A 19,932-nucleotide genomic window follows, 5' to 3' on the forward strand; every position below is an offset into this window, starting at 1 on the left:
ATGAACGGTACATACCAATCATTCAAGCAGCAAAAAATGCCGTATCGAATCGAAATACCACTCTTTCAACGTTCATTAGGAAAGTAACGAAGATGCTGGCGCGGTCCCCGGCCGTATTACACCCCGTTACGCACGCACAGCCCTGTAGTGTCGAGTTTAAGGCGGTTTCGAGCACGCGACGATCAGGAAACGCTGCCGCGCTGGCAGTCCGGGGATAATGCGAACGACACAAGGGCCTCTTAACAAGCTTCGACGAGGTGCATGCAGGAACGCAATGTTGCACCGGCCAACTAGGCTGACTTCTTAGGACCGCCCGCATTGACAACGCCGGAGGAGACTGCGAGACGCGAAGAAAGGGACGGAGAAAGGGAGAGAAAGAGAGAGAAAGAGAGAGAGAGAGAGAGTACAACTCGCGGCGGGATAATAAGAAATACGGTGTAGCCGCTAATGCATCGGTCGGCGCTCGGACTTTTTACCAACCTGCGGCGTAAAGACGCGCCAACGCTTTTTATCCCTTTTACCTTACGAAAGAAATTTTATTCCGGAAGTGAATTGTAAGAGGAAATCAGTGGCTTGATAAGTGGATTTTAGTGGATTTTTTTTTATCTTATCTTGAGTACGTTGGAGTAAATTTTCTGCCTTACAAGAGGAATTTTATGCCGGAAGTAAATTATGAGAGGAAATCAGTAGTTTGATCAGTGGATTTTAGTATTTCGGTCTCCTTTATTTTATTTTATTTCGCGGATGTTTCAGAAAATTTTACTGGGCATGGTGTTTTTAGAAAATTGTATATGATCGTTGGTAGGAAGACGAGTATAGCAGAAGCCTATTTATTTGAACCCGTCGGGGCAGGAGTAATTCATGTAATTAGATTTGATTTATACGTTTGATAGCAGAGGAACGGGCATGTTTGCAAGAATTGTCAATAAAATACTATTTATTAGGAAGCTATGTGTTTATTCTATGTCATATCGTAATTTAATGAGACGGGTATTGAAATCGGCGTATTTTAAGGATCACTGCTGGTAGCGGAACTTGAAGCAAATATTTGAAATAGACGCATGAATTAATTGCCACATGAAATGTCTTTTACATTTGGATTTTACGAGTTGCGCGCCTCTTGCTTTAATCTGCTCCCATTTTTGTGTCAATTAGAGGCAGTTAAACGTTAAAAATAGTAATGAATGGAGGAAAAAATTAATCTTTCTTTTCATACGTGTATTTTCTAACTACATGTTTCATAAGAGATTTAATTGGTACAATTTACTATATTAGGAGATTATAACTAAGGAAAAATACACCTACGGAAGGGCAACTAACTCTTTTCTTTAATTACATTAATTGGAGTCCATTAGCATCATTAACCAAAGATTCGTACTCCTAAATGGACTTCAAATCGTCGATACTAACAACGTCCAAAGTTTACAAGTAATTAATTTTTTAAGGAAAACACTGTATAAGGTGAAAGTTTAGTTTATACAAAAAAGAATCGAGAGATATTTCCATGGATATTTAATGAAATGTGCGAGTCAATCTGTTCAGAGAAATTTTTTTTCCAAAGAATTACAGAATTCAGAACAATTCTGTACTTCGTCCAAATGAAGAATAGTTATTATATACACAGAATCATTACATAATATTTAGTCCTAAAAATTAAAAAATTCTAAATTCTGAATGCTGAGAAATTATAAGATGTAAGACAATAGCCTATAATCCATTTATAATTATCATGCAAGAACGTTCTGACAATCGAAACACCGTAGTGAAGTGACAAGCAAATGAAAGGAGATGCTATACGTACAAATAGGTACATGAATACGTAATTTCTAAGTTACACGTTATAAAGACGTTATAAAGAGATGAAAGAATGACAAGAATCATAAGAATTCTATAGAACTAGAATCGTTGGAAACGCTTCCACGAGACTATCTCCACGACCCACGTCTGGTTAATGCGGCGAACTTCGAAATCGTCCTCCATGGGTCGACTCACAATTAGATTCGTGGCATTTAGATTCCAATCTGATAAAGTCCAACATCGTCCTCCTCGTAACTTTCGCCGCTCAGCACCGAGAGTTGGAATTCTCCGCGTTTTGTTCATTCACAAAGAGGAAGAAGTCGGACATGGAGGACAGACGAACCGATGCATGTCTCTGCATAACAATTTTCTCTCACGCCGCAATGTAGCTATTCGCGATAAATGCAGTATTCTAAGACAAAAGCCGTCGTCCCGTGAATTTACAATTTTCATCTCTTTTTCTACACATTAATATCAGAAAATAATTTTAAATTCAACGTACGAATAATCTATAAACGTTGCAGTGAATCTGTAATTTTTATCGAACCAAGCGGAAGCGGGAAGCTGGTGAGAATTAATATTTAAATAATTTCAGTAACATAAAATGCTTTAAGAAAGATGCTGTATCATAGATACGATTAGCATATAGGAGAAAAAGCTTCAAACTCTCTATAATCAGAACGTCGTTTACTCGTAATTCATTACAATTTCCTACTGTGATTTGAAAATCAGAAACCAACATTTCCAATAAATAGACTACTTGCTGTCTGTATAGTGATTAAATAAACCACTATAATGTCGAAATATTTGGCCGGAGCAATGAAATTTAATTTCATTTTTTCCCACACAGGTATATCGTTTCTATGTCACATGACGTTACAAAGAGTAAAGTTCGTTGGTAAAAAATTCTTTTGATTTTGAATTTACCCCGCAGAAAATATAAATCAACGATACAAAAAAGGAAGAATGTCCCCACGCTCTTGAGAAGCAAGAAAACGTGTAAGAGTCAAGGAAGATTAAATTCCTCGTATGGTATGATACAATGAGCACAGGAATTAACACTGAAATCCATAACGATAAGCGACAAACAACGAAGAAACGAGGTCGTTAAGTCTCGAGAGACGCGAAGCGATCGCTATGTCGGTGCGAACAGGGCACGATATCCAATTTGCCTAAGTTAGTCTCGGCTCGTAACATTCAAAGGAGCAATTTAACCTGCGTAGCGGCGAGCAATTTAAACTTGCCAACGCCATTTAACCAGAAGTGTCGTTAAGAGTCAGGCACGCCATCACGTATTATCAAATTTAATTATATCAAATCCATCCTGATTATCTCGATTGTCACAATTATCTCAGTTTCAACAACAATTTTCAATAGAAGAAAGAAGTCTGTCTACCCCGTTTTTTTTTTATTCGTCTTTTGTTTCCTTTACTTCGTTGCATGTTCGTTGTAAGTCGAGGAAACAAACATCACGAACAAAATCACGGAGAGTCGCGAGTAAAAAGTGAATGGGAGATAGGTTCGTTGACCACTTGTTTGCGATGTTGACATCCGACCTTGACGATCCTAACAATGATGAAAAGAATAGCCTGTCCCGCATTGATCGATAACAAAAGTCCTTACACAGATTTCCTAGATCGGAATTATTCACACGAAAGTACGAAGTTTTCGTTACGAATGATTTAATATTTATTTGTCTTCTCGATTACTCATCTATCGCGAGCTTTCAGCAGAGGTAAAGTCTCTCAATCTTCCTCTTAATATCATATCGTTCGAGTATTGCAGCACTGACACGCATAACTTAGAAATTACGATTTTAAGACAAACGAATTTGGGTATTTTGAATCGTTATAATTTTGTAAGAACAAATTAGAATTACACTTAGCGTCGATCTGATAATCAGAATCCCTACTCGTATTGTTTTAATGCTCTTTTATTCCCAAAAATTCTCTGTATTGTCTATGATTTTGGTTTCGTCTAAAACGATTCTATGACCTGCAATTATTCAGAATTTTTCTTCTTAAATTTACCTAATTATACTTTAAAATTACCTAATTACACGCAGCCACTTTACACGCATTTCATTTGGAACACGTTTGAAAACCGTTCTTGCCACGTTATTAGCCAATTCGATCGAAGAAGCTTAACTGTAGAAACACGTTGATTATTTGCACCACGATCAACGGCTTATTCTCTTGTCTCTGGCTGTTCTATAACTACCTCCGCCTCCAGCAACGGAGCAACTACAATCGACGACCGGCACACCGGCGCTGACGGTCGTAAACCCAGCGGATGCCAACTATAAAATAATACGAACGCCGACCGGACCTTAAGGTAGTTAGCTGTGTTTAGTGGCCATTAATTTTCCAACGCCGGTATTCGCGGGATATTATTGTATCAGTGTATCACTGACTGCCAGAGTCGCCAACTTCCTTCATCGGTGATGCTCCTGTACTTAGGCTCGACTAACCGAGGCTAGGTTACCGATCGATCTCTCTTCTAAGCGATCGATCGAAGGTTGCTTTGTAAATCACAAGTAGAATACACGATACGTATGTGATTTGAATCGAAGGAAGAAATGACAGAGTTGTGCGCACTTTGGCTAACCTGATACCGTTTGCCATAAGAGAGTATTGACTTTTTTCTCTACCGAATGATTCGAAAACAACATGCAGAAAGAACTTCGTTTAACATTGTAGTTGCTTATGGAGGTATTTAAACACTCGTAGAAAGCGTGTAGAATGTGAAATTTTCCTGACATTTCGAATTCTTGGAAATGTAGGATTTCAAAATTTCCCTATTTAACATTTTTGGGAGAAATCTATATTTTTTCAGATGTATCGATATTTGAATATATTTTATGGAAATGCGAAATTAAGATCTGTTTTTTTCAATAAACGCAGTAACAATATAACATAATACGTTCAAATTTGCAGAAGGAAACAAATAGACGTAATTTTCAAAATAGGATCTAACGTACTTATGTAGACATGTATTTATGTATATCCGTATCCTAATAGGCTGGAGAAAAATGATAATTATTCGTTGAGAATATTTTTGTCTATAGCGGATGCGTTGTTATTGTGAAAGAAAGTTGCAAATTAAGAAATATCCTTGAAAAAACAGAGGATTTTAATAAAAGCATAATATAAATTGCCGTTCTTTCTCTCTGTAATATGCAAATTTCTTCGAAGTTTTCACATTCCCACGCGACGGTCGTTCATAATTTACGAGCCTTGCATTGCAGCAGCGGCCTCTGCTGAAATTGTAAAAACGAATTTAACATCGCGTTAATCTTCGCCTAGCTGTTCTCAAATCGTAGCGCACAAAGGAACACAGTAAAACAAATTCTGAAACATTGTCACTTTGCAAACAAACTTTCGATTATTTTCACATTTTTCTCTGTATTAACATTTTGTGGTTTGAATCATAATCGACACTTTATTCCAAATGATCTATACCCGAAAGCTATTCATAATTTGTGAATTAAATTTTTTAGTATAAGATAAAAAATATCGAATAAAATATTAAATCTAGCGTAAGGTAGAATCGCGAAAAATTCGAATTGATTTTCTCGAAATTTTACACGATCGAATATAAAAGTTCTGTGAAATTTCCAATCGACGATGAGAAACAAAATTTATTTATTCGATCAACGAATATAATACTATCGTAGATTTCACACAAATTGTTCGGATCTACGAATGAACGAAGTTTCAGAGGTGGCTGAATTATCCGGGTTACCTGTGTTCCCTCGTTAGTCCGACATGCTTAACACGTGCGTTAGATGATGATACGGCAAGCAGACCGCCGCAATTACGGCGGCATATACGCACACATAAACACATACGCACATATACATACACACCCTGTATTACAACGCACAGCTTACTGGCCGAACGCGCGAGAATCGGTCACGAGTGCACACGCGCGCCGATCCACGCGACACGCTCGAGCGGGGAATGAGAAAAAGGGGCAGAGAGATCATTAATGTAATTAATTATTAAGCTGATGGCAACAGAGGAATGGTTGAGTCCAGCGCGCACACACCAATACCATATTACGAGCCCACATATTATATGAAAAAATAAAGTAAAAAAGATAAAGAGCACGAGACAAATAAATAATTGTAGATCCAGTTAAATAAAGTTGTCTTTGATATAATCAATATTTATCGATTATTAACAGAATTTTACGTGTAGAGTATGTTTGAAGGGCACAAAATTGCAATCGTCTCGAGATGTACTCTTTAAACATTTGTGAAAAAAAAAATAAAGAAAAAATAGTTATTGTTACGAGATCAGCGGATTTATTAAGAGACCACGATTAATGGCATTACTGATACATTATTAATGATTACACACACAAGGAGGATCGATCGGCGATCGATCGCAGAGCGTAACGATTATTCGTGCCGTTAGTCAGCGGCCAGGCTCTTGATTAAATGTGTTATACATCGATATCGAGAGAGCTCGAGCTTGGAACAGTTAGGTATAAGTTAGGCGGAACACGTTTTGAGCCGGTGCCGCGCTGCTTGACTTTCCGCTTTCGCGTCGTGACAGGTGGTTTCGTCCTCTTACTTCCACTTATTAGTCATATTAATTATAATCTTCGTATACCAAGCCAATAATATTAATTATCGCCAAGTATATAATCTTTTATTTCATAATTTCATATATCTCGAAATTTTTCAGAAATTTGTATAATTAAATACGGCAAAGTAATAACAGCTCGTATAATCTTGGTCTAACGTCCCCATCGTTTTTGCTATCTTTAATATGTAATCTGTCTAGCTGATCATGGCAAAATGCTATCTAATATCGTTTGATGTAATTGATCGACAATTTTATCTGGAGAAATTAATTCGCTATATTTTCTAATAAATTCTTAAATATAGTAAACTGTACTTAAATATAGTAAACTGTAATGTCATTTAGTATAGTTAATATTATTTTTATTGTTTTTATTATTCTTATTATTCTTGGAATTTTTAATAAAGTTTTCCAATGTTAAACCAGGTAATATATCTTAGAAACAAAAATGTCTGAACTGTAGCATGCCATACGCTCGATCTGATAAAACGAAAGTATTTTGTGATGGAACAAAGTTAATCTGATCAGACACGGGTTTTGCATTCTTAACATCCTTCCAGGACACTGACGATTTTAGCGAAGGCGTGTGTTTCTTAGAAATACCTGACGAACTCGAGATCATCTGTGCAAACTAGCGGCTCGACAGAAACAATTTTCATAATCTAAGATCGCTCTAGGACCTGGTTGTATTTTGTCTGAAACGCAACAGCACGTGTCCTCGTTGCAATCGTTCTCGTAATCTCGCATTTTCTACTTCTCGAGGTCATCTGTGCGAATTAAGTGTTATACTCGATTTCTGCCTTGACCTTTTCTAACTCGTGGCTAACTATTTTTAGAAAATGATAAATTCCAGTAAAATTCAATAGATGGCAAGTACGTGCAACGAAAATTTAAAATTTCGCCAATGCATTATTAGAAAGCTAGATGCCAAGTTACTAAAAATTCTAATCTTAATGTACTCCAGCGATCTTGAAAATATTTTTATTTCCATATCCTCTTAAAGTAGTAATACAAATCATACTTCTCTTTTTGCCATGTACATTTTTGTTTCCAATATTGTATATGAATATCTAACGTTCTTTTTTAAACGTCAAGAAACTGCACTTCTTTTTACCATATATGTTTCTATGATAAGAAAAATAAGAAAAACGAAAAGAACAAGTAAAAACCGTCCAAACATGAACATAAAATTTATCTTCGTCTGATGAATTAGTTGTCAACGACGGATAAAATGTACGACGAAAGTCAAGCAACGTTAAACCAACTCGTCTCGCGTCTGCACTACCGTCTCGCTGGCTATTCCTTTCCATATGGTGTGATTGCCTGGACTCACCGATCCTTTTGACGTGGACGTCTCGATTGAAGGAGACGCTTTTCTCAGTGGGCTTCCATCCGGAGACGGAAGCCCCGGTCGAATCGTGTTGTAGAAAATCGGTGGTAGGAGGGTCGCAGGTTCCTCCATCTCTTAAAAAGTCCGAGCGCTGAACCTCCAGCATCTTCCCGGCTTTTCGATCCCAATCGTAACACGCAGAGCCGGATACCAATCAGTTTCTCTCTTATCTTTTCCCTTTCTCTTTCTGTATCTTTTCTTTCTTTCTTTCTTTCTCTCTTACCTCGCAACCCCCGCACCCAAGTGTGCCTTAACACCCCGGCCTCTAAATGTTTGCACCCTTTCTTTCTTTTCTATATTCTCTATCTCCCCTCTCCTTCCCTCTTAGACCCGATCACCGACCTGTAAGCCAAGCAAAGCTGTGCTCTTAATATACATCTGCGAGATAGATAACCTCGTCGATTGAGATTTATGTTCTGTCTCTTATATATAGAATGCTACACATAACGTAACAGAGTTGGCTGAAATGCGAGTCTGTACGGAAAAATAGATGGAAAACGTAGAATAATATTTTGTTGTCCGAGACCTAACTTCGAAAGAATTGGTCTCAAACTATTAAAACAATTAAAAACAAATTCCTTTGAAAGCTAAATCATGGAAAAGAAAACTTCATTCTAATTTCATAATTTATTTTTTCATGTAGTATCAACACATAGGCGTTGGCACGACGTTATGTGAAACATCCTATACGTGCACGCGCATGAAAAAGACACTTTCGTTTCTTTTTCTCGTCGAAGTCTCGAGGACGTTTCTCTGTCTTTTTGTGTCTTTGGCGGGAAGCTTGTAAAGCCAGTACGTATACTACCGCCCACAAGTATCGGCACACTGATTGATTTCTACTAATCGGTAGTGAAGAAATTAACGATGAATTAGCAATTAGAAGCGATGCTTACTATCTTCTTATGGAATCACAAGACTGTAAATTCAAACCAACTACTAGAAAACGTGGCGATATTATATTTTGTCATATGAACATCGGAAATCGTTCAATCGAAATAAAAGGCTCTTATTAATTTGATTTATAATTCAAACATCAAAAAATCTGTCATAACAGAAAATACTTATAAAATTTGATAATATTTCTCTTTCTTCTTTGAAGAAAATCTTGCCAAAAGTAAGCAAATGTACGGATACTTTTGAGCGGTAGTGTATACACGGGTTCTTTTATGTACACGAGAACGCGAGCTCACGTGCACGCGTGTACGGCCGTGCAAGCCGCGAGCGTGTGTGTTGGTCTATTTGCGGTCGTCCTTATTGCGGTTAGAGAAATCGCTTCTATCGGCGATTTAGAGGCAAACCGGAGGATAGTGCCGGTTGCGGTCGTAAGTAAAAGTAGCCTGCGCTCGCATTGTTAGGGCTTCCTTTCACATTTTGCCCGGAGATCGATGCGGGGACACCGATACCACGTATTTAAATGTACGACGCAAGAACTGTCGAATTGGTGTTCCGCAGAGGCGATCGATGTCGAGTAGCGGTAATAAAGTTATTGCTTGCTCACTGGCGACAAAGGAGTATCCTGTTGTCTCGAGAGAAAACGATTATCTTTCGTGTTTTTTGCTTGAAACCAGGTTGAAGCAAACTAGAAGAAAGGTTTGTTAAGAACAGTTATTGTACCTTTTATCGATTTAATGGCCCGTCAACGAGCTTTCACAAGAAATAAATTTACATTTTACAACATCTTAACATGTACAATTTCTGTTCGAAGTATTTCGCTTCTCGAAAACAAAATATTCAACGTACTCTACATAGTTTCTACGAGTGTATTTGTAATTATAGTATGTTACGGAAAGATATCCAATGAAATGATAAAGTTTTGAACTTCACGACAAAAGTTTCTCGCATCAAAATTTTCTTCTTTTAAAACGTACGGTTATTTACCCTTAAAAAGTATTGTACGAATTACCCTGAATTTTGTTTTAACATTCGATATATTTCTATATCACCGCCAAAAGCTACGAACAAATTATGAAATCCTCTTTACAAAGACTACTGTTTAACGGCGAATACTTTCTTTTAACAAATAATACTCCAGGAATTATAATCCACGTCTTTTCTTTTTATTATAAAGCATATTTACCATATAATGTTTTTTATCCTTCGACAATCCTTCTTAGTTTATCCTTAAAAATCTAAATCGCGTATCCACTTGCAACTCACGAGTCCACGAGTAAAGTACATATTAGAAAACTAAAAAATAGCACTGTGGAACCCATTGTTTGATCACCAGTTGAATCGATTTTTCTGCAATTGCGACAGACACGACCTACGACGAGACTGTTTTTCGGACGAATGCGCGGCGAGAACGCGTTGCTCGCGTTGGCGCATGCGCCGGTGCATCGGCGATGATCGCGATGAACGCGACGAGCGATAATGGTCTCCATTGTCGTCATGCAATCCGATGAGACACTCGAGATACGCGCAAACGGACTATTGACAGTTGCGAGGATGACGATGACGGTGCGCAATAATGACAATGAGTTCGTGATCCTGGGATAAGCTACTATGTATTTTCTTATTTTACCCCATCTTTCGCAAAGCGTCATGCAAAGCTATAATCTTGGGCTCCGAGCATGACGTTATTATATTTTCTTATCGATCGTGTAATCGAAACGTACCCTTTAGTACGTACTTTGTTGGATGATCCAGTTTTCACTACGCTACTTCAATCTTTCAAGTATCATCGTAAAAGGAAGAATGAAACGACTTTGAACGTCCAGCGAAAGGAATTTTGCATTTTCTTTGGCATGAAAAGAAATAGTTTTATGAAACTTCGGTGTATAGAACGGCATACAGAAATATTATTAGGAACAATTATGGCTTTCTAGAAAAACTATCTTTACGGTTATATCTGCTTCGTTAGGTGAATAGCTCGTGTGATTGAAATTGGAAGATGGTTTTAACTCTACGAATTTTTATATTGAAATTTTCAAATGATCGTACAGTATTCTATATCAGTTTAAAATAACTATGAAAGATACTATAAAAATGAAGATAATATACGATTCGTTTATATACAAAATTATTCACACGGTAGAGAATGAAAGTATAAGAAAAATGTATGAGATAATAAGAAAACACCTGTTTATATTAGATTTAAATTTTATTTTAATATTTCCCATGTGGATATCTATATGCAGAAAAAAATACGTTTCTGAAAATCCTGTGAATTTTCTCTTTCTAAATTAAATCTAATATCTTCAGCAATTTCTGAAGAATCGAAAGTCACACTGGTCGCTATTTAAAATTCCACGAATCCACGATTATATGTTAAGTGTTTGCCTATAAAATGACGGGAACACCTTACCTAGCTGAACAAAGGACGTATGAAAACGCTTCCAAAAATACTAGTGATGTCTGACCGCAACTGTTCAATACTACTTAATCTTCTTGAACCGTTATAGTGGTTTAGTCGGCCAATGAAAAATAATCAGTACAATAATGAAATAGAAAAATTCAAGAATAGAAAAAACACGTCGACATAAGTTCTACAAATGAACTGATTTTTCTCCATATTAATCGTAACATAATAAGTGGATCGTTTCTAATGAACAAATTCCCTTCGGACAGAATCACGAGAAACGAATCAATATATCTCAATCTTTATGAATGTATTTCTTTACTATAATTTATACAGAATTCTGGAGAAGAACAAATGAATTGTTAAACGAATTCTCTGTGAAATTGTAAAATAATGACAAGTAAATGCGTCTTTTCCGCTTAATACAAACGCAAGAAATAAATCGGAGACGAAGAGATCCATTACACGAGAAAGGAAGAAGCATTTCCAAATGAATAAAAGATGAAATACTGTCAATTGAAAAAATTGTTTCGTATAATCACTTCTCTCGAAAAAATGAAATTACTATCAACGATCAATTACCAATTATCAAGTAGTAAAACACAGTATCGCATCGCAGTCGATCAGTTCCTTTTACGGAATCACCTTCACTTTCTAAAGGTAACGACGCGGGGCCCCCGCGATTTCAGATTCAGCGTACGTTCACGCGTATCCGCGCGGGATCTCGGTCGCCTTTCGAGCTTGCAAGGGTGACCTCGTCCACGCTTCATCTCCCAAGGCCATCTAATCGCGACGCGTTCGTGGTTCGAGCGTTCGTAACTAAAGATTGGACCCGACGACTTTATTAGGCCTGTTGCGGAAGGGACGCCGACTTCGAACGACACAATTCGCATGACAGTGTGATCATTGGATTAAGATACTAAGCCACAGCCACCATATTTGGCGAAGAAATCCTCGCGAGGGCGGTCCTATAAGAGCGACAGAAGAGCGTTGTCCTCGTCACCATAAAATTCAGACGTTTAGTCATCTCTTTTCTTTTCAATCCGTTCCTTTATTTTTTGAAGTCAAACACGACCGATTTGCAACTTCGTGTCAGACAAACGTCAACCTTTATCGTTTCTATTTTCTTTGTTCTCTTGATCGTTTAGATCCAGGGTTTTCGCATGTGTGCGAGTAGTATAAACATGATCGAAGGTGTAAAGAGTTGCAAAGAAGCTGGACAAATTTGGCGAGCATCCTGATGTCAGTCGGAGTTACGCTTTTTCTTTTCTAAACTCGTCGCGACTCGTACGAAATTTACTTTTTGGGGTACGATTTTTTCTGGCAGGTGACTCGGTATGCGATGATGTCACCGGTGGAAGCGATAAAAAGTGCGGTTCTAGCGAGAAACAGCGAGACGCGTATTTTCTCGAGGTGAGAATGACGCGCGAACGAACGTCAGCTTTGGCTGGGATTTTACTGTCTTTTGACGTTGTCGTATTGTGATGGTGATGCATCTTTATTTCGGCTACGTGTTAATGAAATATTGCGAATATTATAGATGGAAACAATAAACGTTTAGGGGAAGAGATATAAGGAACTCGAGTTAAATAGATCGAAACGTCTCGCAATGAGATTTGAAATAATGCGACTGACACACTGAATTCGTATTTTATTTCAAATGGCTACTAGCTGATTTCTTTCTTTTTTTTTTTTTTTGTTGCACGTACTTTAGAGACCGAATAGAAGACCTCGAAAATATTGTAAACATTGAATAAATTGCATCAGCCAGCTATCTTATTTCCTATGTTGTCACTCATTGATAATTTTTAATTCTCAATTCAACAGCTATTAATTCTCAAGAACACCTATCTGAGCTCTTCTTAAGAAACTCGCATTCTTATAGACGTGAAATTAATGTCTTTATATTCCCAAAAACGTGTATTGGATATTATAAAGATTATTTTCGATAAGAGTCTTCAACTTTAACGAAACTACGATATTTTTGAACACGAACAGTTTTAAACTGCGGAAACTTTTAGAATTACTTAATACAACTACAACATTTTACGATACGTCGGAAATATTCTAACCGACGCTCTCGCTCGTGAATTTTTAATAATAATCGCACGATCAGCCACGACCGATCGAAGGCGACAAATCCTTGAAACCCTGAGGTGTCTGGTACACGCGCGAAGTAATCAAGAAAACCGACGATAAAAGACACGTTAGCGGAATGTACGATATGATTCTCTAGCGTTCTACGTTCGCCACTTCGCTGCAATAAACAGTCACGTGTCTCCTGTAAATATTTAGCACCTTCCCGTGGCTGTTTTATTGTTCTCCCGCCGTGGCGGCTCGTCCATTCAATGAGTCAATGATAAAATCAAAGGATCGCGCCCGAAGCAAGGATCGCGCGTTACAACCGTTGGCTGGTTTTTTAATATCGTCGAGGGAACGACGAGGGAAGTGACGAGCACTATTCACTTCAGAGAGGATTCTTCTATATGGCGGCGATGGTTCGTTATCGGGGGAAATAAAAATCAAAATCGAACGAACAGTTATTACTAGCCGTTACTAGATCGTAGACACAGATTTATATTTTTATGAATAGAGCTGAAGAAATGGAACCTAAGCACAGATTTGTTTCACCCTCTAAATAATATAACGAGTACTTTACTTTGGTTATTTTTACGTATTTTTGCATACTGTGTGCGTCATATGAATTTTTATATGTATAAATTTCCTTTACCTTTTTCTTTGTTGTATATACAGTGACGGAGAAAAGGAAATCTAAAAACTAGGCGATACGAAAACCCACTGTAATTTTACAAAATGGAATTACATTTGATAGAAACGGTGGATAGATATAATATGTACTTTGGAATAGATGACTGTTATCAATATGCTAGAAAATATCTACTACAAAAGTTACCAATACTCCTACAGATAACCATCAATTTAAAAACTTTTCTATAGAAATAAGTATATGTTATAATATTCAAAGTAAAACGAATCGCGTTTTGCCTAGATAAGATGAGAACCATCTAATAGCGATAGATATAATACGAGATAATATTCACTTCGCGTTTCATCAACAATTTTGTGCAAGAAGGAAATATAAATACTTTTTGTGCCTCGAAATGCCTCTTTCGCTTACTCCAATAAATTATTACATATATAATGTTGTATAACAAATTTATCCTAATAATTAACAGTTACTTTATTCTAACAGGTACAAAATTTTTACTCCAAGATCGTACGATCGATATTTTTATTCCAACTCCTTCTATACTTTCAAAAAGATTGCATCAATCTTTCAATTCAAATCTTAATCAAAGTATTAATAAATCTTTCTATCACTGTCCATGTTGCAAATTTTAGTTTCAATTAACACGGGAATAATCCAATACCTAAATATCTCAATAGCTCTCATCCAGAATGAAGTTCGTGCAACAGCACATTTTACCTACGTCCATCATCAACTGACTCTTCTAATATCCCTTACGCATTAAAGAAATGAAAAACAAAAAAAGAAGACAAATAATAAAATGGAAAAGAAAGAAGATAAGGAAGCCAGCCTCGATCCGCCCTAAATCCATCGCCTGGAAAGATGTGGGCGCGAATTCCGGCGTATGTTCCACTGGCACACTTCGACCGCGCCAAGGTCGTAAGGGGTTCGTGCCCCGAATATCGCGGATCCGCGTCGGTGCCTCGGCTTTTCCTCCTCTGCGTCGCGTCGCGTGCAACCAAACGGAAGAGAAAGAGATCAAAGGAAGAGCGTAAAAGAGATTCGAGAGCCGCGCGGTGGATTCGCGCGTCAAGACGAGGCGCGATCTTCATTCCGCGAGGCTCGCCGCGAGCGGACAAGCGAAACAAAAGAGCGAGCAGAAGAAAGGAAGAAAAGAGGGGAGAAGGATTGAGCCGTTCATAAGGGCTGGTGGCAGGGCCCTGGCGTCTATTTCTGGACTTAACGAGGGACGCGTCGAGGAGGATACTGAAACAGGACGAGACGAGGCCCTCGTAATTGTGTCAAACTCCACGTGGCCTTTTATTGCGCCTTCGCTTCTTCTCCGCGAAACTTTTAACCGCCGTACCCTCCGGACACGAGTTCAATCTCTCGCGCTGTATATTGGCACGCTTCTCGGAATTCTGTCGTTCGTTCGGCAGGTTATTCTGATATTTCTTTCCCCCTTTTCTTTGTTTTATCTTGGGAGAATCGATGGAAGTACGTCTCTTGGATCGTTTCGTTTTTGGGGGCAATAAATTTTGCATACTTTATGCGTATATTTTGGATACTTTATGCCTTCTCGGGAATAATAAGTTTAGAGAGAGAGAGGAATTTTTATGAGGTTGCCCGTGTAGGCAACTCGCTGTTAGAATTTAGTTTTGGAACTAAAGGAATGTATTGATGGTTTGCATACAATCGTTTTTTTTTTTTTTTTGTTGTAGACGTTTAGAATTATAGAGGAAAATAAATGATTTGTGTGTATTCATGCTTTTCGGATGGACTATTTTGGTTAGTTTCATGTTGATTCTTTGAAGTCAGATTAACACGGATAATTAACGATTATTTTTTGCTGTAATTGCGCTTTAGAAACAAAAAATTAGTCAGTAAAGAGATTTGATTAATGTGGAGTCGACGTGAAATGCAAATTTAGTCCTTGTGTTGCAAAGGGGAAAGGACATGACCATAAAATATGACTGTATGATCTTCGGTTATTTAAATACATAAAACATTTTTGATAATTTTTTCCTAGAAAATCGTAAATCAAATTTATCATCATGTTCCGACGTTCGCGTCATGCGATTCTCTTCATTGGAGACTTCGTTCAAAACATCGATGATAATAAAAAGTCTTTTTAAATCATTTTATACGATTTTTATATCACTTATATCTGCGTTTTTATATCACTATATCAATTATATCTGCGTCACACGTTATTGACATAAAAGTTAAATTATAATCCTACATTTTACTTTTTTTTTAATTTTCTCCGTTAAATCCCGTTTAAACCTAGGTACTTGTTCCCAGTATCTTTTCAAAAAATACTTCTTTAGAAACCCACTTCGGAATTGATTAAAAATAAAAACACTTTCACACACGATTATGAATCTATTGTTACATAATCATCATGTTAGGTTTCGAAATACCACTTTCGATAGATTTCTACGAAACTCGATAAAATTCAACCTTTCGTTAGAAACCACCGAAAATAATGTCACTTCCTAATTTCGATGCCATCGGCACTTACATGTTCGTTGTATCACGTTTGAATCTCTAGTATCAAAATACTACTTTCTATCGATTTCTATAAACTCGACAAAATCCCTGATATAACCTTTGACCATTTGTCACTGTAATTTTTACTCGGTTAAACTGTAACAACTCCCTTGCTAACGCCTACGAGGAAACCAAACGTAGAAGAATCAATTCGCACGGAAAATCCAATACGGCGAAGGAATGAAATCGCGGGAAAAATCTTACGTAACAAAGGAATTAAATCGTACGAAAAATCCTACGTAGCAAAGGAATGAAATCGTATGAAAAATCCTACATAGCAAGGGAATTAAATCGCGCGAAAAACCCTACGCAGGAAAGAAGCGAGCAAACGGCGCACGTAGGATCAACACTCATCTTCATCGAGCTAAGCTAGGCGCGTCTGTGATTAAAGTGTCCGTTAACGCGAGTTAATTGATCTTTCAGTTAATGCGATACTGCCCTCTCATTGCATTTCTGGTTTCCCTATCGACGAGATCCCCGCTCGGCGAGAGTAAATCGCACGCGTTCCCGTCCCCGCAATCTACTCGCACGTCCGCTGAAAGTCGTTTCCCTTTCGATTAGCGTCTCGCCTTCCCGGTCGTTTGATGAACACGGATCAAACGAGCCGTTCATCCGAGCCTCGACGTTCTTTCACGATCAGGATAATTACGGTGATCTCGTTGCGAAGGTGAGTCGCGTCCGTCCGTTCGTTCGTTTCGAAATGAATGACACGAAAGATTGCGATTTGCGTGAAGCTCCGTTCAAATTTCACTGTTTGAGGGAGGGAAATGTGCTTTGTTCAACGCTTCGTTGATATCGATTCGGTCATAGGTCGTTAAAACAGTTTTCGCTTTTCAGCCGTGTTACTTAATTTCCTTTCATCTTTATCTGTATCGAAATTCGATTTTTATTTAGTCGTATATTTTACGCGTGTCCGATATTTTTAAACGTCGCTTGTGATTTTTACACTACAGGATACGAATTAATACGAATCGTTAAACAAAACCGAACACAGTTAAGTGACGTAATTTTTAACTACACAGGCATCCATACTTTTATTACCACAGATTTCTATATGGTTAAAATACTTTATTATTTATTAGATCATTGCGTTGCAAGTGTTTCATTTAGCGCTCATACTGAAGTTTCTAAAATCCTCCACTAGACTGTGGTAATGAAATAAAAGTTCTCAAAGTGGAGTATTACGTAGCTAAGAATTAACCTAAACTGTCGTAAATCACCTACGATCCATCGATACCAACCAAGTTATAAGTTACTCGATCGAACAAATATGTTATCGTCCATTTAGCAACGTGTTTCACACGAATCACAATAAATTTGCACAAGTATATTGATTTCGCGACTAATTCACAGCTTGAATTTCCAAGGCTGTTTAACATCTGCAAACACGCGATCATCCATAGATATCAGGTTTTTATGTAACACCGAGCTACCGACATGCGTCGCGTCACTACACTTGCGAACAAACACACTGGTAGCTTTGATCGACACGATAACTGCGACATTGCCTTCCCTCAAAGCGGGGAATCTTGGTCAAAGACGAATCTCCTCTGTTACATGTCACGCAACATGCGTTGAGAATCGGAAGCGTGTCTCAGGATCGGAAGTTGATCGACCAGATCTCTCATTTCAAATGATTCAATCCTCGGTGATCAGGCAGAAGAGACTCGTCAAAGACTCGGACGTCTGTCCTCGAGAGCCTAATACGGCCTGGCATAAAGTATCGAACTTCAGAATTCAATTTACCTTCACTGGCACAGTAGCATTCCGATCGGTAATGCCTCTGGTATACTGTTTAAGGGTATCCCCCTTCGCGCACCAACGGTTCGTCCGCGCGCCAAACAGAACGGCAAGAAGACGAGCAAAAGAGGGGGAGGAGAGAACTGGAGCTCGTGGCCAGGTCGAACAAAACACTCTCACGTACAGCAACTGTCACTGCCACCGGGGCAGCCGGGTGTCTCGTCCCGTGGGACCGGCGAGACGAACACCTTGCGCCCGATCCTGATCCGATGCGACGTCGCGATGACGATTATCATCGATCATCGATCGGTTCGACTCGTTTCCCTCTCTTTCGTTTTATCTCGATACCTAGAGATCACACTGTGCCTACTGTATCACGGTATTCGAAACAGTCCGTCACTTGTCTCCTTCGAAGTCACTCTTAGGTATCAACTGCGGTCACACACAATAATAAAGAGATCCAAGGAAAGTCGAAGTTCGACGTCGACATACACGATGTAGAAACTTTCGTATACGATACCATGAATCGATGGTATCCACCTGACGGATTCGTTGGACTCGTTCCTCGGCTGAGTCGTTCGGGTGTCACTCGGACGATTCGTTCGCACCGACTACGCGGTCGTTAGGTAATCCCGGGCCTGAAAGCACTGCTTGCTACCACTCCGGCACGCACCGTTCTCCGCCGAGCGTCGAAGAACTAATAAAAGCTGGGACCCAGGTTGAAACTGCGTAGGCCGCTTACTACTCCTTCCACCGCGGCTTCGTCCTATCCCACCGACGTACCGGACCGGGCCCCGAGACAGAGACAGGCAGGAGAGAAGGCACCAACGGACGAACGGACGGACGTACGGACAGACGAACGCGCCACGGATGCACGGACGGACGGATGGACGAATGGACGAACGGACTGTAAGAAGCAACGGACATGCGGACTTTAACAGGTATACATACGTCGCGGAGCAACCTGGTAGGTTACCGGCCGGCGCTGATGCTGCTATTACTGCTCGCTGCTCCTGCTGCACGTTGTTGCTTGCTTCTGCGGCTGGTGAACGTCACTCGGTCAAGGTCCCCCACCAAAAACCTGCACAACACCGGGGCATCTCCGTTCTCGGGCTTCGCTACAAGAGAACGTTCGTCCGTGTTTGTCTCTCTGACTCTTCGATTCTCTCTGGTTGGGCGTTCTCTGTTTGTTGATTTGGTCCATGGACAAACGCTATACTTGGAGCGGATCTTGGACATCTTCTCGTTGCGAGGGTGGTAGCAATCGTTTCTCCAACTCGATTCTTCGTTGCACTCATCGTTGGTGAGTTGGCGGGCAAATAAGAGCTATGGAGGATGACTGGATCGGTGGCTGATGCGCTTGCAAATGGTCGATTATAGAACGTTGTTCGGTAGCGATTGAGACATCGCGGTAGGCGAATCGATTCGCTGCGAATGGAGAATGGTACGGAGAATGGTGATTTAGAAAGTAGAGCTTTCGTGGAATAATTTTAATCGTCGTTCTTATCGAAACGTTGAATTCTTATGGATGTTTCTAATTTTAAGCGTAAATGTAACGTTCTAAAAAGGTTTCGATAGAAACTTGGATAAAAGATACTTTTTTCTTGTCCCAGTATGTGAAACACTTTTGCTTGAAACAATTTACGTTTTCCTAAAGCAAAAACAAGATACGTATTTAATAACATTGGAAAATAATTCAATATTACTGGACTTGCCCAGTTTTTCTCACTATTACGAGCTAAACGGCTAATAGAATCGTATACTGTATAAAAGTAGCTACTCCACGCGCATCGCTCAAACTAACAAGTTATCAACGCTCTAAGCATCCATATTCCGCTTAAGAGGCTCTGAA

At 38.9% G+C, this 19,932-nt stretch overlaps 1 protein-coding gene across 3 annotated transcripts in view; it reads right to left on the bottom strand.

Annotated features, from left to right (window-relative positions):
- Positions 1–19,011, bottom strand: part of blo (bloated) — a 171,679-nt gene extending 152,668 nt beyond the window's left edge. The window contains exons 1-2 of one of the 3 annotated variants that reach the window (XM_033346716.2): positions 18,601–18,835; positions 7,723–8,121 (exon numbers count right to left, since the gene is read on the bottom strand). In XM_033346716.2, the coding sequence (XP_033202607.2) occupies positions 7,723–7,885 (163 nt within the window). In that variant the 5' untranslated portion in view covers positions 7,886–8,121; positions 18,601–18,835. Of the gene's footprint in view, positions 1–7,722; positions 8,122–18,086 lie in introns of all 3 variants that reach the window. The other 2 variants (XM_033346714.2, XM_033346717.2) reach the window with 2 other exon arrangements.
- Between the last annotated feature and the right edge of the window lie 921 nt (positions 19,012–19,932).

Source organism: Bombus vancouverensis, chromosome 2 (genome assembly GCF_051014615.1).
Source record: "Bombus vancouverensis nearcticus chromosome 2, iyBomVanc1_principal, whole genome shotgun sequence".
Lineage (NCBI taxonomy): Eukaryota > Metazoa > Arthropoda > Insecta > Hymenoptera > Apidae > Bombus > Bombus vancouverensis.